At 52.2% G+C, this 21284-nt stretch overlaps 1 protein-coding gene across 1 annotated transcript in view; it reads right to left on the minus strand.

The window, feature by feature from the left end:
- MINDY2 (MINDY lysine 48 deubiquitinase 2) overlaps positions 1–12630 on the minus strand; it is a 182431-nt gene extending 169801 nt beyond the window's left edge. Inside the window, exon 1 of the mRNA XM_069765913.1 lies at positions 11963–12630. Coding sequence (XP_069622014.1) covers positions 11963–12523 — 561 coding nt within the window. The 5' untranslated portion in view covers positions 12524–12630. The remainder of the gene's footprint in view (positions 1–11962) is intronic.
- Between the last annotated feature and the right edge of the window lie 8654 nt (positions 12631–21284).

The raw sequence follows: 21284 nt of genomic DNA on the forward strand, positions 1-21284 counted from the left end.
TGGCACAGCACAGCTATGGGGCACAGTGAACGGTGCAGAGCACCGTATATGGCACAGCTATGGGGCACAGTGAACGGTGCAGAGCACCGTATATGGCACAGCACAGCTATGGGGCACAGTGAACGGTGCAGAGCACCGTATATGGCACAGCACAGCTATGGGGCACAGTGAACGGTGCAGAGCACCGTATATGGCACAGCACAGCTATGGGGCACAGTGAACGGTGCAGAGCACCGTATATGGCACAGCACAGCTATGGGGCACAGTGAACGGTGCAGAGCACCGTATATGGCACAGCACAGCTATGGGGCACAGTGAACGGTGCAGAGCACCGTATATGGCACAGCACAGCTATGGGGCACAGTGAACGGTGCAGAGCACCGTATATGGCACAGCACAGCTATGGGGCACAGTGAACGGTGCAGAGCACCGTATATGGCACAGCTATGGGGCACAGTGAACGGTGCAGAGCACCGTATATGGCACAGCTAGGGGGCACAATGAACGGTGCAGAGCACTATATGGTTCACACCTATGGGGAAATATGAACGGTGCAGAGCACTATATGGCACAGCTATGGGGAAATAATGATCTATTTTTATTTTTGAAATTCACCGGTAAATGCTGCATTTCCACCCTAGGCTTATACTCGAGTCAATAAGTTTTCCCAGTTTTTTGTGGCAAAATTAGGGGGGTCGGCTTATACTCGGGTCGGCTTATACTCGAGTATATACGGTAACCTGCAAAAAATGCATGCCCCCAATATGGCTCTGTGGGTGAAAAAAATAAATTCTATAGGGTATATTTATTCTATTTTTCTTACCAATTATACCGCACTGTGAATAGCATAAAAAAATCCTAAACTGATGTTTACTTGGTTTTGCCTCCCAAAAATAGGAATAATGCTCGGTTTCACATTTATGCTGCACTGTACACCCAAAACTTATGATGGGGTTTAAGTCTATAACAAGGAAAAACAAGATTCAGGCAGAACCCCAAACAAATCCATTAACTATAATGCGGCAGATGGACTCACTTTGGACTCCATTAAACTCTTCATACCCGGAGATTTTTTCATTTTCATTTTTCGCTCCCCTTCTTTCCAGAGCCATAACATTTTTATTTTTCATATGGCCATGTGAGGGCTTATTTTTTGCGGAACGAGTTGTATTTTTGAAAGATACCATTGGTTTTAGCATTTCATGTACTACAAAAATGGTAACGAAATTCCAAGTGCGGTGAAATTGCAAAAAAAAGTGCAATCCCACACTGGTTTTTTCTTTTGCTTTTTTGCTAGGTTCACTAAATGCTAAAACTGACCTGCTATTATGATTCTCCAGGTCATTACGAGTTCATAGACACTAAACATGTCTAGGTTATCTTTTAAGAGGTAAAAAAAAAAAATTCCAAAGTTTGCAAAAAAGAAAAAAAAAAAAAATTGGAGCAATTTTCCATTACCCGTAGTGTCTCAATTTTTCGTGATCTAGGGTCGGGTGAGAGCTTATTTTTTGCATGCCAAGCTGATGTTTTTAATTATACCACTTTTGTGCAGATATGTTCTTTTGATCGCTCGTTATTGCATTTTAATGCAATGTCACGGCGACCAAAAAAAACCTTAATTCTGGCGTTTTGATTTTTTCTCACTACGCAGTTTAGCGATCAGGTTAATCCTCTTTTACTGATAGATCGGGCAATTCTGAACGCAACAATATGTGTAGGTTTGAGTTTTTTTTTTTTTTTTTTTTATTTTGATAGGGGCGAAAGGGGGGGGGTGATTTGAACTTTTATATATTTTTTTTATATTTTTACACTTTATTTTTTTTAAATAATTTTGGCATGCTTCAATAGCCTCCATGGAAGGCTAGAAGCATGCACTACTCGATTGCCTCTGCTACATAGAGGTGATGCACAGATCACCTCTATGCAGCAGAATTACAGGGCGGCGCTCATAGCAATCTGCCATCAACAACCATAGAGGTGTTATTTACCCGAAAATGGCACCAATAAAATAAAGTTTTACTCAGCCTACAAAAAACAAGAGCCCACTCAGGTCCGTCGTAAAGTTTGTAGTCATAGCTTACACACGTAAACTGGTCCTTATAGATGTACAAGTTGGGCAGCACGGTGGCTCAGTGTATAGCACTGCAGCCTTGCAGCACTGGAGTCCTGGGTTCAAACCCCATCCTGGACAACATCTGCAAAGAGTTTGTATGTTCTCTCTGTGTTTGCGTGGGTTTCCTCTGGGCACTCCGGTTTCCTCCCACATTCCAAAGACATACTGATAGGGAATTTAGATTGTGAGCCCCAACGGGGACAGTGATGATAATGTGTGCAACCTGTAAAGCGCAGCGGAATATGTTAGCGCTATATAAAAAAGATTATTATTACTACTACTACAAGTTGGTTATATACAGTTGTGGCCAAAAGTATTGACACCCCTGCAATTCTGTCAGATAATACTCAGTTTCTTCCTGAAAATGATTGCAAACACAAATTCATTGTTATCATTATTTTCATTTAATTTGTCTTAAATGAAAAAACACAAAAAGAATTGTCCTAAAGCCAAATTGGATATAATTCCACACCAAACATAAAAAAGGGGGATGACAAAAGTATTGGCACTGTTCAAAAAATCATGTGATGCTTCTCTAATTTGTGTAATTAACAGCACCTGTAACTTACCTGTGGCACCTAACAGGTGTTGGCAATAACTAAATCACACTTGCAGTCAGTTGACATGGATTAAAGTTGACTCAACCTCTGTCCTGTGTCCTTGTGTGTACCACATTGAGCATGGAGAAAAGAAAGAAGACCAAAGAACTGTCTGAGGACTTGAGAAACCAAATTGTGAGGAAGCATGAGCAATCTCAAGCCTACAAGTCCATCTCCAAAGACCTGAATGTTCCTGTGTCTACTGTGCGCAGTGTCATCAAGAAGTTTAAAGCCCATGGCACTGTGGCTAACCTCCCTAGATGTGAACGGAAAATAAAAATTGACAAGAGATTTCAACGCAAGATTGTGCGGATGTTGGATAAAGAACCTCGCCTAACATACAAACAAGTTCAAGCTGCCCTGCAGTCCGAGGGTACAACAGTGTCAACCTGTACTATCCGTCAGCATTTGAATGAAAAGGGACTGTATGTATGGTAGGAGACCCAGGAAGACCCCACTTCTTACCCCGAGACATAAAAAAGCCAGGCTGGAGTTTGCCAAAACTTACCTGAAAAAGCCTAAAGCGTTTAGGAAGAATCTTCTCTGGTCAGATGAGACAAAAGTAGAGCTTTTTGGACAAAGGCATCAACATAGAGTTTACAGGAGAAAAAAAGAAGCATTCAAAGAAAAGTACAAGGTCCCTATAGTCAAACATGGCGGAGGTTCCCTGATGTTTTGGGGTTGCTGCCTCTGGCACTGGACTGCTTGACCGTATGCATGGCATTATGAAGTCTGAAGGCGACCAACAAATTTTGCAGCATAATGTAGGGCCCAGTGTGAGAAAGCTGGGTCTCCCTCAGAGGTCATGGGTCTTCCAGCAGGACAATGACCCAAAACAAACTTCAAAAAGCACTAGAAAATGGTTTGAGAGAAAGCACTGGAGACTTCTAAGGTGGCCAGCAATGAGTCTAGACCTGAATCCCATAGAACACCTATGGAGAGATCTAAAAATGGCAGTTTGGAGAAGGCACCCTTCAAATATCAGGGACCTGGAGCTGTTTGCCAAAGAAGAATTGTCTAAAATTCCAGCAGAGCATTGTAAGAAACTCATTGATTGTTACCGGAAGCGGTTGGTCGCAGTTATTTTGGCTAAAGGTTGTGCAACCAAGTATTAGGCTGAGGGTGCCGATACTTTTGTCTGGCCCATTTTTGGAGTTTTGTGTGAAATGATCAATGTTTTGCTTTTTGCTTCATTCTCTTTTGTGTTTTTTCATTTAAGACAAATTAAATGAAGATAATACCAAATAATTTGTGTTTGCAATCATTTTCAGGAAGAAAATGAGTATTATCTGACAGAATTGCATGGGTGTCAATACTTTTGGCCACAACTGTACACTTTCATTCCCAATGTATTTTCCCCTCTGTGTAGTGCTACAAGGAGTCCATCAAGGGACTTGAAGGGCCAGGGAGCTGTTGCTGGTCAAGCCATCATGTACGGCTACAAGACGTCATTACATGGAGTACCGTCATAGCAACAATCAAGATGCAAAAAGCCGACTAGGTCCGACTTTTTGCTATTTGCTTGTCATGATCCAGTAGGACTTGTATTACAATCCCATTCACCTGTGATGAAGCAGAACCATATAGAAATGACGAACCTGTGTCACAGCCAAAGTGGCCGTGTAGCCCCAGGCTTAAAGGGGTTGTGCACTACTAGAACAACCCCTTCTCACTCTGAATGTTTTCCCTCATAAAAATAAAAGCACTTCCTGCCTCCTTTCCAGCGGAGTTGGCACTCTTGTTCACGGGGCTCTCATGGTTATGACATGTGAGCCCGGCGCCCAATGAGCACTGGCCTCACAGTCCTCGCCTTCATACGTATAAGTAAACAGGGGATACACTGCATCTCGGACTTCCGCCTGATTACTTTCATGTTCGGGGACAGTGATGCCAGAGCTGGTTGGGTACAGGGCTCACATGTTATAGCAGCCACTGGAGAGCTCTAGGAACGTGACTGCCGACACTGCTGGACACTTATTTTAACAGGCGCAAACATTCCCTAGTGGAAAAGCCCTGTAATCCTTCTCCATCAGTACCCGATTTAACACACAAAAAAATGCCCACAGACAAGCTCCATAAACTGGGGGAAAACCTTCTCAGAGGAGTGGAGGCTTATGTAGTCCCAAAGGAGGGCCACAATAATGTTAAAGAAGCACTCCCACCAAAGTTGTATCTTCTTAATATAATGAAGTCTTCATATAGCACTCTATACTTACAATTGCTCATTCTGCCTTTCTAACCAGCTAATTCTTCTCTTTTCCATTGTGTCTGTAGAAACAGGAGGTGAATTTTCCCTGTATGAGTCAAAAGTCACTGCAAAAGTCAATGGCGGGGGGAGAAGATGAGCAGCTGGGACAAGAGTTGATAAATGCAGGGAAAAGAGACTTCCTGTTTCTACATAGAGCAAACAAAAGAGGAAAGCTGATTGGGTAGACAGGCAAAATGAGCAATTGTAAGTACTTTGATGGGAGGAGTGCTTCTTTAATGCCCATGGTTCCAGAATAAGAACAAGCAAGCTCATAAACGTGTTATAGTCTTGTGTCACCATACGTAGATTGAAAAAAAAAATGTGTCTGATTTGGGCTCTCTGATTGACTCTATGTTCTTCTATCAAACTGGACATTGGCATGGGGAGACACAGGGATTCCATGTTGGTGCGCAACCAAAGACTCTTATGCATCAACTAGGAAGAGCTAAGCAAGAACCACTTCTACAAAAATTGAAAAGGAACGTCTTTATTTTTTCACCCAGAGGTGAAAAACCGTGATGTACTCGCCCTCCCAGCAGCCGTGCTGTCACTCCGCTTAAGCTGTGGTCTTTGATGATCAGTTACAGCAATGATGTTATGTCTAAAGTGTACATCACTGCGTCAGCTCATCACGGATGTGCACGGAAACCATGAGGTCACCACTACAGGCAATCCGCAAAAGGAGCAGTACATAAGGGGGAGGTAACCCTGGACCCGGAGAGGGTGAGAACATCACTGTTTGTTATTTTGATACCAGTGCACACCTATAAGCGAAAAAAATAGATAAAAGGGACAACCCCTTTAAGCGGTTGTATGGTTGAAGTGCCAACTTTACTACCTCCGTACAATCACAGATCTGAGGTGAGCAAGCTAGAATAGCGAGACTTCAATAATACCAAAGCTTTACTGACCCCAGAGAACAGACAGTGAGTGCAGTGGCGTAGGAAGGGGGGTGCGGGGGGGGGCGGTCCGCCCCGGGCGGCACAATGCGGGGGGCGGCACAATGCGGGGGGCGGCCGGCGCTGCAGGAGAAGAAAAAAAAAAAAGACGCCCCTTTAAATCTTCGGGCGGCGCCGTCCGCCGCCACGACCAGCTCCCCCCACCACCGGACCCCGCCCCCCGCTCTATACTCACCTCTCCTGGTTCCTGCGGCGCCGGCAGCTGCAGCGTCCTCTGACTCTGCGACGTCTCAGAGCAGAGGGCGCGATGACGTCACTACTGTGCGCGCCGCTCTGCCTCTCTGTCCTGAGCGTCGCAGAGCCGGAGAGACGCTGACTGCACTGGACCTGCGCTAGGAACGGGAGAGGTGAGGATTTTACTTTTTTTTTTTTTTCTTTATGTCTGACTGTCTGGGGCTGGGGCAATGCTGGACACACTGGGGCAATACATGAGACCATGGGGCAGATTGCTGGACACACTGGGGCAATACATGAGACCATGGGGCAGATTGCTGGACACACTGGGGCAATACATGAGACCATGGGGCAGATTGCTGGACACACTGGGGCAATACAGGAGACCATGGGGCAGATTGCTGGACACACTGGGGCAATACTGGAGACCATGGGGCAGAATGCTGGACACACTGGGGCAATACAGGAGACCATGTGGCAGAATGCTGGACACACTGGGGCAATACAGGAGACCATGGGGCAGATTGCTGGACACACTGGGGCAATACAGGAGACCATGTGGCAGAATGCTGGACACACTGGGGCAATACAGGAGACCATGGGGCAGATTGCTGGACACACTGGGGCAATACAGGAGACCATGGGGCAGATTGCTGGACACACTGGGGAAATACTGGAGACCATGGGGCAGAATGCTGGACACACTGGGGCAATACAGGAGACCATGGGGCAGATTGCTGGACACACTGGGGCAATACTGGAGACCATGGGGCAGAATGCTGGACACACTGGGGCAATACAGGAGACCATGTGGCAGAATGCTGGACACACTGGGGCAATACAGGAGACCATGGGGCAGATTGCTGGACACACTGGGGCAATACTGGAGACCATGGGGCAGAATGCTGGACACACTGGGGAAATACTGGAGACCATGGGGCAGAATGCTGGACACACTGAGGCAATACAGGAGACTATGGGGCAGATTGCTGGACACACTGAATACTGGAGACCATGGGGCAGATTTCAGGACACATTGAGGCAATGCTGGAGACCCTGGGCAGACTTCTGGACATACTGGGGCAATACTGGAGACCATGGGGCAGATTGCTGGACACACCGGGGCAATACTGGAGACCATGGGGCAGAATGCTGGACACACTGGGGCAATACAGGAGACCATGGGGCAGATTGCTGGATACACCGGGGCAATACTGGAGACCATGGGGCAGAATGCTGGACACACTGGGGCAATACAGGAGACCATGGGGCAGATTGCTGGACACACTGGGGCAATACTGGAGACCCTGGGGCAGATTTCTGGACACATTGAGGCAATGCTGGAGACCCTGGGGCAGACTTCTGGACACACTGGGGCAATGCTGGACACTGGGGCAGATTGCTGGACACACTGGGGGTAATATGCTGGACACACTGGGGCAATGCTGGACACTGGGGGTAATATGCTGGACACACTGGGGCAGACTGCTGGACACACTGGGGAAAGGCTGGACACTGGGGCAGATTGCTGGACACACTGGGGGAGATTGCTGGACACACTGGGGGTAATATGCTGGACACACTGGGGCAGATTGCTGGACAACATGGGGGTAATATGCTGGACACACTGGGGCAGATTGCTGGACAACATGGGGGTAATATGCTGGACACACTGGGGGCAGGACTTGAGGCATGGGCAGAATGTAGATACGGGGCATGATTGGAGACACGGGGCAGGATTGGATCATGGGGCAGGACGGATACGATGGAGGCTGGTGGGGCAGGATGTGGAGATCATATGGGGTAGAATGGATACTCATGAGGGCAGGATGCGAGAACATATGGCTGGAGCCAGGAATGAGAAACGGGGCCAGTGTGGGGAATATTATTACCATAGGGGCTAATTAAGGGATATTATTACTGCAGTGATGTATTTATTTTATTTTTTGAGTATACTGTTTTAAATGGGGGGCGGTCCTGTTACTGTGCAGAGTGACACTATATCACCTTTTTTTCTTCATGTGATGTAATGTAGAAGTTGTGAAAAATTAAGTAATGTGTTCTGCAAGCGGAGCTCGAGATAACTGTGTTATTTCCTGCAGAAACGAGTCCTGGCTGGAAGGAATGATGGCGGTCTGTGCTGGGTGAAAGATGAAGGACTTCACCTAGAGACGTCACTGGTGAGTCAGTGTTACCTATACACTGACACTATACACTGTATACTATATAGAGGTCCTGTGTATAATGTCACCAGTGATCTCTGTATTACCTCTACACAGACACTGCATACTAAGTACAGATCTCCTGTGAATACTGGCACTTATGGTGATAGTATTGTGGTTTTTTTTTTTATTACTGATCAGTATTGTAGTATTCAGTCACTATGTGGTGGTAATATGTGGTCTGGAAATGGTGTTGTGGTATTTGTCCCTTGTATGTAGTATTATTCGGTCACTATGTGGCCTGGTCATGGTGTGGTGGTATTAAGTCACAGGTGTGGCATGTGGGGGTGACACCATTAGGCCCAGTTTAAGTTCTACAAAACAGGAAAACCGTTTTTGGTAACCTTTGTGTGTATTGAGCCGGGGGGGGGGGGGGGGGGGCACCAAACTCGGGAACAGCCCCGGGCGGCAAAAGCTCTAGCTACGCCTCTGAGTGAGTGCACATCGTCCCTTATTCTGCTGCATGGCCTTATGGCTGGTTGTAGAACATTATAGACTATTACTAGAACATGTGACTGCTCCGGTGTTCTCTCGGAGAGAGAAATTACACATGATGGCTGATGTTTGGGGACAGTGCAGAGGCCGTATACACATTAGATGGTCTCCCAATGTTAGTCTATGTGTACGGGGCCTAAACACACAGCCAACATCTGGCAGTAGGATGTTTGCCTGCAGAACTAATGCCTGTTGAGTGGGGAGACGCGAGGCTTTAATACACACTAGATGGTGGCAGATACTGGTACACAGGACTTTAATCTATGGTGTTTGGATTTGTGATTTTGCCACTAAAGGCCTCGTCACACATAGCGACGCTTGAGCGATTTTGACAACGATACCACCTGTCAGGGATCGCTCAAGCGTCGCTATGTGGTCGCTGGTGAGATGTCAAACAGTGAGATCTCACCAACGACGCAGCAGCGATGCGGCGACCTGTAGCGACCTGTAGAACGATGCTATTTCATGATGATTCAATGGGACGTCCTGTCAACGAGGTCGTTGGTAAGGTGTCAAACACAGCGATGTGTGCTACCCAGCGGGACCTCAACGATCAAAAAATGGTCCAGGCCATTCCGACACGACCAGCGATCTCACAGCAGGGGCCTGGTCGCTGCTACGTGTCACACATAGCGAGATCGTTACTGAGATCGCTGCTGCGTCACAAAACTTGTGACTCAGCAGCGATCTCGCTAGCGATCTCGCTGTGTGTGACGGGGGCTTTAGTCTTTACGAAATACACAGTTTGCCATAGACATAGGATATTTATCTGCAGAACAATGGTTGATCCAACTCTCCTTGTCAAGATCTGCTGACAAATTGAGGTATGTGGTGATCATACAAATCAGATTATGTGCAGATGCTGCTAGACAGGGTGGATCTGTCCGGGATCCAGAGGCGTAGCTAGAGCTTTTGCCGCCCGGGGCTGTTCCCGAGTTTGGCGCCCCCCCCCCCCCGCCCGGCTCAATACCAATACACACAAAGGTTACCAAAAATGGTTTTCCTGTTTTGTAGAACTTAAACTGGGCCTAATGGTGTCACCCCCACATGCCAAACCTGTGACTTAATACCACCACACCATGACCAGACCACATAGTGACCGAATAATACTACATACAAGGGACAAATACCACAACACCATTTCCAGACCACATATTACCACCACATAGTGACTGAATACTACAATACTGATCAGTAATAAAAAAAAAAACACAATACTATCACCATAAGTGCCAGTATTCACAGGAGATCTGTACTTAGTATGCAGTGTCTGTGTAGAGGTAATACAGAGATCACTGGTGACATTATACACAGGACCTCTATATAGTATACAGTGTATAGTGTCAGTGTTTAGGTAACACTGACTCACCAGTGACGTCTCTAGGTGAAGTCCTTCATCTTTCATCCAGCACAGACCGCCATCATTCCTTCCAGCCAGGACTCGTCTCTGCAGGAAATAACACAGTTATCTCGAGCTCCGCTTGCAGAACACATTACTTAATTTTTCACAACTTCTACATTACACCACATGAAGACAAAAAGGCGATATAGTGTCACTCTGCACAATAACAGTACCGCTCCCCCATTTAAAACAGTATACTCAAAAAATAAAATAAATACATCACTGCAGTAATAATATCCCTTAATTAGCCCCTATGGTAACACTATTCCCCACACTGGCCCCGTTTATCTCATTCCTGGCTCCAGCCATATATTCTCGTATCCTGCACTCATGACTATCCATTCTACCCCATATGATCTCCCCATCCTGCCCCACCAGCCTCCATCGTATCCGTCCTGCCCCATGATCCAATCCTGCCCCATGTCTCCAATCATGCCCCAAGTCCTGCCCCCAGTGTGTCCAGCAATCTGCCCCAGTGTCCAGCATTGCCCCAGTGTGTCCAGCAGTCTGCCCCAGTGTGTCCAGCATATTACCCCCAGTGTGTCCAGCATATTACCCCCAGTGTGTCCAGCAATCTGCCCCATGGTCTCCTGTATTGCCCCAGTGTGTCCAGCATTCTGCCCCATGGTCTCCAGTATTGCCCCATTGTGTCCAGCATTCTGCCCCATGGTCTTCAGTATTGCCCCAGTGTGTCCAGCATTCTGCCCCATGGTCTCCAGTATTGCCCCAGTGTGTCCAGCAATCTGCCCCATGGTCTCCAGTACTGCCCCAGTGTGTCCAGCAATCTGCCCCATGGTCTCCAGTATTGCCCCGGTGTGTCCAGCATTCTGCCCCATGGTCTCCAGTATTGCCCCAGTGTGTCCAGCATTCTGCCCCATGGTCTCCAGTATTGCCCCAGTGTGTCCAGCAATCTGCCCCATGGTCTCCAGTATTGCCCCGGTGTGTCCAGCATTCTGCCCCATGGTCTTCAGTATTGCCCCAGTGTGTCCAGCATTCTGCCCCATGGTCTCCAGTATTGCCCCGATGTGTCCAGCAATCTGCCCAATGGTCTCCAGCATTGCCCCCAGAGTCAGACATAAAGAAAAAAAAAAAAAAGTAAAATCCTCACCTCTCCCGCTCCTAGCGCAGGTCCGGTGCAGCCAGTCAGCGTCTCTCCGGCTCTGCGACGCTCAGGACAGAGAGGCGCGCACAGTAGTGACGTCATCGCGCCCTCTGCTCTGAGACGTCGCAGAGTCAGAGGACGCTGTAGCTGCCGGCGCCGCAGGAACCAGGAGAGGTGAGTATAGAGCGGAGGTGCCCGGGGGTGGGGGGAGCCTGGTCGTGGCGGCGGACGGCGCCGCCCGAAGATTTAAAGGGGCGTCTTTTTTTTTTTTTTTTTTCTTTCTCCTGCAGCGCCGGCCGCCCCCCGCATTGTGCCGCCCGGGGCGGACCGCCCCCCCCTTCCTACGCCACTGCCGGGATCTGCAGATAAATATGTCAGGACAGGTATATAGACAGCGGTATGCAGGAACATAGACAACCAGTGGGTATATATATATATATATAATATAGGCATCTGTATATATCCACATAGACAGCTAGTGCTATCCATGTGTGTAGTATATAGACAGCGGTATGCAGGAACACAGACAACCAGTGGATATAATATATATATAATATAGGCATCTGTATATATCCACAGACAGCCAGTGCTATCCATGTGTGTAGTATACAGACACCTGTGGCGCATGCCTCCCTGCCCAGCTAGTACCTTCCAGGCCAGGAGCAGCACATTCATGATGGCCAGCAGCGGGCACGGTCCGTTCTCGTTCTGGGTGACTATGGGGGCGCTCTGCTCCTTCCACCGGATCCACTTGATGTGATAGACGGACTGTCCCGGGAACCGGTCCCTGGCGGCCTGCGCGTCCTCCTCTGCGCCCTCGCTGAGCAGCTCGGAGCTGGGGCAGGAGAGGAGGTTGGAGAAGGAGTCCAGGGAGTCCAGGCTGTGGGAGGCTGCAGGGAGGCTCTGCCCGCTACTGCTCGGCTCCTCCGGGGTGAGGGCAGCGGGCACAGCGGAGTGTGCAGCGAGTCCACCGTCTGCTCCAGCAGGACTGTGCTCCGAGGCCTGGGCCTGCACGGCCTCCTCCTGCCCTCCTGCAGCCGCCGCCTCTCCGCTGCTTGGAGCCGGTACCGTTTGCCGGGCGCTGCCATCTCCAGAACACGGCGGCTTCGTAACCTCCACATCTGTCTTCCCCGGGGCCAAGGCCGTAGTCTCCGAGCTCTCCACCAGCACACCGCCGCTAGAAACTGCCGCTGTCCCCGGGCTCTCCATCACCGGGAGTCGCCTGCTGTTTACCGGGACCACAGCGGCTCTTCAGCAGCCGGCCCAGCAGCCATGACAGCCCCGCCCCTCCTGACGTCATGTCACAGCTGTAAGCCCAGCTCCGGATGGACAGGAGGCGGGGCCTGTGTTCACCTTTCACGTTATCAATAAAGTTTTGTAAATGTGAGGTAAGGAAAGGACATCTGAGCCCAGCTACATTGCCTGTTCGTGTCTCTGCCTGCTCTGACACTGCCTGTGGCTGTCCCTGCCTGTGCTCACACTGCCTGTGGCTGACTGCCTGTGGTTGTCTCTGCCTGTGCTCACACTGCCTGTGGCTGTCTCTGCCTGTGCTCACACTGCCTGTTCGTGTCTCTGCCTGCTCTGACACTGCCTGTGGCTGTCTCTGCCTGGGCTCACACTGCCTGTGGCTGTCTCTGCCTGGGCTCACACTGCCTGTGGTTGTCTCTGCCTGTGCTCACACTGCCTGTGGCTGTCTCTGCCTGTGCTCACACTGCCTGTTCGTGTCTCTGCCTGCTCTGACACTGCCTGTGGCTGTCCCTGCTTGGGCTCACACTGCCTGTGGTTGTCTCTGCCTGTGGCTGACTGCCTGTGGTTGTCTCTGCCTGTGCTCACACTGCCTGTGGCTGTCTCTGCCTGGGCTCACACTGCCTGTGTCTGTCTCTGTCTGGGCTGACACTGCCTGTGTCTGTCTCTGCCTGGGCTCACACTGCCTGTGTCTGTCTCTGCCTGGGCTCACACTGCCTGTGTCTGTCTCTGCCTGGGCTCACACTGCCTGTGGCTGTCTCTGTCTGGGCTCACACTGCCTGTGGCTGTCTCTGCCTGGGCTCACACTGCCTGTGGCTGTCTCTGCCTGGGCTCACACTGCCTGTGTCTGTCTCTGCCTGGGCTCACACTGCCTGTGTCTGTCTCTGCCTGGGCTCACACTGCCTGTGGCTGTCTCTGCCTGTGCGCACACTGCCTGTTCATGTCTCTGCCTGCTGACACTGCCTGTGATTGTCTCTTCCTGGGCTCACACTGCCTGTGTCTGTCTCTGCCTTGGCTCACACTGCCTGTGTCTGTCTCTGTATGGGCTCACACTGCCTGTGTCTGTCTCTGCCTGGGCTCACACTGCCTGTGTCTGTCTCTGCCTGGGCTCACACTGCCTGTGTCTGTCTCTGCCTGTGCTCACACTGCCTGTGTCAGTCTCTGTCTGGGCTGACACTGCCTGTGTCTGTCTCTGCCTGGGCTCACACTGCCTGTGTCTGTCTCTGCCTGGGCTCACACTGCCTGTGTCTGTCTCTGCCTGGGCTCACACTGCCTGTGTCTGTCTCTGCCTGGGCTCACACTGCCTGTGTCTGTCTCTGCCTGGGCTCACACTGCCTGTGGCTGTCTCTGCCTGTGCGCACACTGCCTGTTCATGTCTCTGCCTGCTGACACTGCCTGTGATTGTCTCTTCCTGGGCTCACACTGCCTGTGTCTGTCTCTGCCTGGGCTCACACTGCCTGTGTCTGTCTCTGTATGGGCTCACACTGCCTGTGTCTGTCTCTGCCTGGGCTCACACTGCCTGTGTCTGTCTCTGCCTGGGCTCACACTGCCTGTGTCTGTCTCTGCCTGTGCTCACACTGCCTGTGTCTGTCTCTGCCTGGGCTCACACTGCCTGTGTCTGTCTCTGCCCGGGCTCACACTGCCTGTGGCTGTCTCTGCCTGGGCTCACACTGCCTGTGTCTGTCTCTGCCTGGGCTCACACTGCCTGTGTCTGTCTCTGCCTGGGCTCACACTGCCTGTGGTTGTCTCTGCCTGGGCTCACACTGCCTGTGGTTGTCTCTGCCTGGGCTCACACTGCCTGTGGCTGTCTCTGCCTGGGCTCACACTGCCTGTGGCTGTCTCTGCCTGGGCTCACACTGCCTGTGGCTGTCTCTGCCTGGGCTCACACTGCCTGTGTCTGTCTCTGTCTGGGCTCACACTGCCTGTGTCTGTCTCTGCCTGGGCTCACACTGCCTGTGGCTGTCTCTGTCTGGGCTCACACTGCCTGTGTCTGTCTCAGCCTGGGCTCACACTGCCTGTGTCTGTCTCTGTCTGGGCTCACACTGCCTGTGTCTGTCTCTGCCTGGGCTCACACTGCCTGTGGCTGTCTCTGCCTGGGCTCACACTGCCTGTGGCTGTCTCTGTCTGGGCTCACACTGCCTGTGGCTGTCTCTGTCTGGGCTCACACTGCCTGTGGCTGTCTCTTCCTGGGCTCACACTGCCCGTGGTTGTCTCTGTCTGGGCTCACACTGCCTGTGGCTGTCTCTGCCTGGGCTCACACTGCCTGTGTCTGTCTCTGCCTGGGCTCACACTGCCTGTGGCTGTCTCTGCCTAGGCTCACACTGCCTGTGGCTGTCTCTGTCTGGGCTCACACTGCCTGTGGCTGTCTCTGTCTGGGCTCACACTACCTGTGTCTCTCTCTGCCTGGGCTCACACTGCCTGTGGCTGTCTCTGTCTGGGCTCACACTGCCTGTGTCTGTCTCTGCCTGGGCTCACACTGCCTGTGGTTGTCTCTGTCTGGGCTCACACTGCCTGTGGCTGTCTCTGTCTGGGCTCACACTGCCTGTGGTTGTCTCTGTCTGGGCTCACACTGCCTGTGGTTGTCTCTGTCTGGGCTCACACTGCCTGTGGCTGCCTCTGCCTGGGCGCACACTGCCTGTGGTTGTCTCTTCCTGGGCTCACACTGCCTGTGGTTGTCTCTTCCTGGGCTCACACTGCCTGTGGTGTCTGCCTGGGCTCACACTGCCTGTGGCTGTCTCTGCCTGGGCTCACACTGCCTGTGGCTGTCTCTGCCTGTGATCACACTGCCTGTGGCTGTCTCTGCCTGAGCTCACACTGCCTGTGGCTGTCACTGCCTGGGCTCACACTGCCTGTGGCTGTCTCTGCCTGTGGTTGTCTCTGCCTGCTCTGACACATCACTGCCTGCTCTGACACTGCTCGTGGCTGTCTCTGCCTGTGGTTGTCTCTGCCTGGGCTCACACTGCCAGTGGTTGTCTCTGCCTGGGCTCACACTGCCTGTGGCTGTCTCTGTCTGGGCTCACACTGCCTGCGGCTGTCTCTGCCTGTGCTCACACTGCCTGTGGTTGTCTCTTCCTGGGCTCACACTGCCTGTGGTTGTCTCTTCCTGGGCTCACACTGCCTGTGGCTGTCTGCCTGGGCTCACACTGCCTGTGGCTGTCTCTGCCTGGGCTCACACTGCCTGTGGCTGTCTCTGCCTGTGATCACACTGCCTGTGGCTGTCTCTGCCTGTGCTCACACTGCCTGTGGCTGTCTCTGCCTGGGCTCACACTGCCTGTGGCTGTCTCTGCCTGTGGTTGTCTCTGCCTGCTCTGACACATCACTGCCTGCTCTGACACTGCTCGTGGCTGTCTCTGCCTGTGGTTGTCTCTGCCTGCTCTGACACTGCCTGTGGCTGCCTCTGCCTGTGCTCACACTGCCTGTGGTTGTCTCTTCCTGGGCTCACACTGCATGTGTTTGTCTCTTCCTGGGCTCACACTGCCTGTGGTTGTCTCTTCCTGGGCTCACACTGCCTGTGTCTGTCTGTGCCTGGGCTCACACTGCCTGTGGCTGTCTCTGCCTGGGCTCACACTGCCTGTGGCCGTCTCTGTCTGGGCTCACACTGCCTGTGGCTGTCTCTGCCTGTGCTCACACTGCCTGTGGTTGTCTCTTCCTGGGCTCACACTGCCTGTGGTTGTCTCTTCCTGGGCTCACACTGCCTGTGGCTGTCTGCCTGGGCTCACACTGCCTGTGGCTGTCTCTGCCTGGGCTCACACTGCCTGTGGCTGTCTCTGCCTGTGATCACACTGCCTGTGGCTGTCTCTGCCTGTGCTCACACTGCCTGTGGCTGTCTCTGCCTGTGGTTGTCTCTGCCTGCTCTGACACATCACTGCCTGCTCTGACACTGCTCGTGGCTGTCTCTGCCTGTGGTTGTCTCTGCCTGGGCTCACACTGCCTGTGGTTGTCTCTGCCTGGGCTCACACTGCCTGTGGTTGTCTCTGCCTGGGCTCACACTGCCTGTGGCTGTCTCTGTCTGGGCTCACACTGCCTGTGGCTGTCTCTGCCTGTGCTCACACTGCCTGTGGTTGTCTCTTCCTGGGCTCACACTGCCTGTGGTTGTCTCTTCCTGGGCTCACACTGCCTGTGGCTGTCTGCCTGGGCTCACACTGCCTGTGGCTGTCTCTGCCTGGGCTCACACTGCCTGTGGCTGTCTCTGCCTGTGATCACACTGCCTGTGGCTGTCTCTGCCTGGGCTCACACTGCCTGTGGCTGTCTCTGCCTGGGCTCACACTGCCTGTGGCTGTCTCTGCCTGTGGTTGTCTCTGCCTGCTCTGACACATCACTGCCTGCTCTGACACTGCTCGTGGATGTCTCTGCCTGTGGTTGTCTCTGCCTGCTCTGACACTGCCTGTGGCTGCCTCTGCCTGTGCTCACACTGCCTGTGGTTGTCTCTTCCTGGGCTCACACTGCATGTGTTTGTCTCTTCCTGGGCTCACACTGCCTGTGGTTGTCTCTTCCTGGGCTCACACTGCCTGTGTCTGTCTGTGCCTGGGCTCACACTGCCTGTGGCTGTCTCTGCCTGGGCTCACACTGCCTGTGGCTGTCTCTGTCTGGGCTCACACTGCCTGTGGCTGTCTCTGCCTGTGCTCACACTGCCTGTGGTTGTCTCTTCCTGGGCTCACACTGCCTGTGGTTGTCTCTTCCTGGGCTCACACTGCCTGTGGCTGTCTGCCTGGGCTCACACTGCCTGTGGCTGTCTCTGCCTGGGCTCACACTGCCTGTGGCTGTCTCTGCCTGTGATCACACTGCCTGTGGCTGTCTCTGCCTGTGCTCACACTGCCTGTGGCTGTCTCTGCCTGGGCTCACACTGCCTGTGGCTGTCTCTGCCTGTGGTTGTCTCTGCCTGCTCTGACACATCACTGCCTGCTCTGACACTGCTCGTGGCTGTCTCTGCCTGTGGTTGTCTCTGCCTGGGCTCACACTGCCTGTGGTTGTCTCTGCCTGGGCTCACACTGCCTGTGGCTGTCTCTGTCTGGGCTCACACTGCCTGTGGCTGTCTCTGCCTGTGCTCACACTGCCTGTGGTTGTCTCTTCCTGGGCTCACACTGCCTGTGGTTGTCTCTTCCTGGGCTCACACTGCCTGTGGCTGTCTCTGCCTGGGCTCACACTGCCTGTGGCTGTCTCTGCCTGGGCTCACACTGCCTGTGGCTGTCTCTGCCTGTGATCACACTGCCTGTGGCTGTCTCTGCCTGTGATCACACTGCCTGTGGCTGTCTCTGCCTGTGCTCACACTGCCTGTGGCTGTCTCTGCCTGGGCTCACACTGCCTGTGGCTGTCTCTGCCTGTGGTTGTCTCTGCCTGCTCTGACACATCACTGCCTGCTCTGACACTGCTCGTGGCTGTCTCTGCCTGTGCTCACACTGCCTGTGGTTGTCTCTTCCTGGGCTCACACTGCCTGTGGTTGTCTCTTCCTGGGCTCACACTGCCTGTGGCTGTCTGCCTGGGCTCACACTGCCTGTGGCTGTCTCTGCCTGGGCTCACACTACCTGTGGCTGTCTCTGCCTGTGATCACACTGCCTGTGGCTGTCTCCCTGTGCTCACACTGCCTGTGGCTGTCTCTGCCTGGGCTCACACTGCCTGTGGCTGTCTCTGCCTGTGGTTGTCTCTGCCTGCTCTGACACATCACTGCCTGCTCTGACACTGCTCGTGGCTGTCTCTGCCTGTGGTTGTCTCTGCCTGCTCTGACACTGCCTGTGGCTGCCTCTGCCTGTGCTCACACTGCCTGTGGTTGTCTCTTCCTGGGCTCACACTGCATGTGTTTGTCTCTTCCTGGGCTCACACTGCCTGTGGTTGTCTCTTCCTGGGCTCACACTGCCTGTGGTTGTCTCTTCCTGGGCTCACACTGCCTGTGGCTGTCTCTGCCTGGGATCACACTGCCCGTGGCTGTCTCTGCCTGGGCTCAAACTGCCCGTGGTTGTCTCTGCCTGGGCTCACACTGCCTGTGGCTGTCTCTGCCTGGGATCACACTGCCTGTGGCTGTCTCTGCCTGTGCTCGAACTGCCCGTGGCTGTCTCTGCCTGGGCTCACACTGCCTGTGGTTGTCTCTTCCTGGGATCACACTGCCTGTGGCTGTCTATGCCTGTGCTCACACTGCCTGTGGCTGTCTCTGCCTGGGATCACACTGCCTGTGGCTGTCTCTGCCTGGGCTCACACTGCCCGTGGCTGTCTCTGCCCGGGCTCACACTGCCCGTGGTTGTCTCTGCCCGGGCTCACACTGCCCGTGGTTGTCTCTTCCTGGGCTCACACTGCCTGTGGTTGTCTCTTCCTGGGCTCACACTGCCTGTGTCTGTCTCTGCCTGTGCTCAAACTGCCTGTGGCTATCTCTGCCTGGGCTCAAACTGCCCGTGGTTGTCTCTTCCTGGGATCACACTGCCTGTGGCTGTCTCTGCCTGTGCTCAAACTGCCCGTGGCTCTCTGCCTGGGCTCACACTGCCTGTGGCTGTCTCTGCCTGGGCTCACACTGCCTGTGGCTGTCTCTGCCTAGGCTCACACTGCCCGTGGCTGTCTCTGCCTGTGCTCACACTGCCCGTGGCTGTCTCTGCCTGTGCTCACACTGCCTGTGGTTGTCTCTTCCTGTGCTCACACTGCCTGTGGCTGTCTCTGCCTGGGCTCACACTGCCTGTGGCTGTCTCTGCCTGGGCTCACACTGCCTGTGGCTGTCTCTGCCTGGGCTCACACTGCCTGTGGCTGTCTCTGCCTGGGCTCACACTGCCTGTGGCTGTCTCTGCCTGGGCTCACACTGCCTGTGGCTGTCTCTGCCTGGGCTCACACTGCCTGTGGCTGTCTCTGCCTGGGCTCACACTGCCTGTGGCTGTCTCTGCCTGGGCTCACACTGCCTGTGGCTGTCTCTGCCTGGGCTCACACTGCCTGTGGCTGTCTCTGCCTGGGCTCACACTGCCTGTGGTTGTGCCTGCTCTAACACTGCCTGTGGCTGTCTCTGCCTGGGCTCACACTGCCTGTGGTTGTCTCTGCCTGCTCTGACACTGCCTGTGGTTGTCTCTGCCTGCTCTGACATTGCCTGTGGCTGTCTCTGCTCTGACACTGCCTGTGGTTGTCTCTGCCTGCTCTGACACTGCCTGTGGCTGTCTCTGCCTGGGCTCACACCGCCTGTGGTTGTCTCTTCCTAGGCTCACACTGCCTGTGGCTGTCTCTGCCTGGGCTCACACTGCCCGTGGCTGTCTCTGCCTGGGCTCACACTGCCTGTGGTTGTCTCTGCCTGCTCTGACACTGCCTGTGGTTGGCTCTGCCTGGGCTGACACTGCCTGGGTTGACTGTCTGTGCAGCAGAAATGCTCATCTGTTATGAACGCTGGCCACAGGGTGGCGCTGATAGCAGATCGACAACGACCGCCATAGTTGTCTCCTGCAGATCCCGAGTTGTCATGCTAACCCACTGGCGCCCCCCGCGGTCCAGGGACGCTGGTGAGCAAAGCTAGAGCCGCGTTTCCAGTGCACTCGCATGAAATGTTGCTGTCAGAGATTGACAGCGTCATTTAACATGTTATCAGCCATAATAACATGTTATTTAACGTGAAATCAGCTATCATGTGCAGGAAAAGATGCAAACTCAGTGCCAAAGCCTGCATGAAAGGGGGAAACAAGACATATGGCGTATTTATAAGTCATATGTTGCAAAGGGGTTAACAGTCTGCACAGTTCATTGTTATATAAATTTGTAAAACAAAAAAAAGCACAATGGGCATACAATTTATACAAATTTTAATCCCTTTGGTGGAATTGTAATAAGGTGAAGTTTTTGAGCACAGAAGAACGCAGCAGATGAAAATGCATCAAATATTCATTGTGGGAGCTTAGCCTAAGGCTGCAGTCACACATAATGTATAAAAAAATGGTCCATTTTTCACGGCCGAGATTAGCAAAAATGTTCCTGAACAGTGATCCGTATGTCATCCGTGTGCAATGGGAGGATGCGATTTTTTTGTCTCGTCAAAATATCCGCGTGACATCCGTATGGCGAGATTTTCTCGCCCTCTTGCAAAGTGGACATATAATGGATCCATGGGCCCAAATATTCGTGAAAAAAAGTATACAGTCTATATGTATATATGTGTATATATATATATATATATATATATATATATATATATATAATGTGTGTGATGAGCGCGTATACTCGTTGCTCGGGTTTTCCCGAACACGCTCGGGTGACCTCCGAGTATAGTGTTCGGAGATTAAGTTTTCATCGTGGCAGCTGAATGATTTACAGCTATTAGCTAGCATAAGTACATGTGGGGCCTATGGCTCTTTTTTTTTCCTCTCTTTTCAATTTTTGTTATCAAACAAAAATAAGGCTAAATGTGTAAAATATCAATTTGTATTTTTCTGATGATTTTTAATCTTGTCATGTGAACTTCCTGATGAGCCTGAACTCTGACACTGGGTGTTATCTGATCCATTGGGCGCCACTTCCAAATGCTGACGTGCATTTAAACCCTGTATACCTATGACTCTTGTACAATATTTGTGGTATGTCCTGATGAAGGGGTCACCTGAACCTTGAAATGCGTAGAATAAACCACGTTGAAACCTCTACAATTTTTGGAATTCTTCTTGCGGCAGCGCGGGGATGATACTTTTTTCCTACCTAAGTGTGTGTTTCAATCAGGTCCTGCACTGACCTGTGGATCTGCAGCAGCCGCTATTAATATATGTCCTTCCTTCAATGTCAC

Source organism: Ranitomeya imitator, chromosome 4 (genome assembly GCF_032444005.1).
Source record: "Ranitomeya imitator isolate aRanImi1 chromosome 4, aRanImi1.pri, whole genome shotgun sequence".
Classification (NCBI taxonomy): Eukaryota; Metazoa; Chordata; class Amphibia; order Anura; family Dendrobatidae; genus Ranitomeya; species Ranitomeya imitator.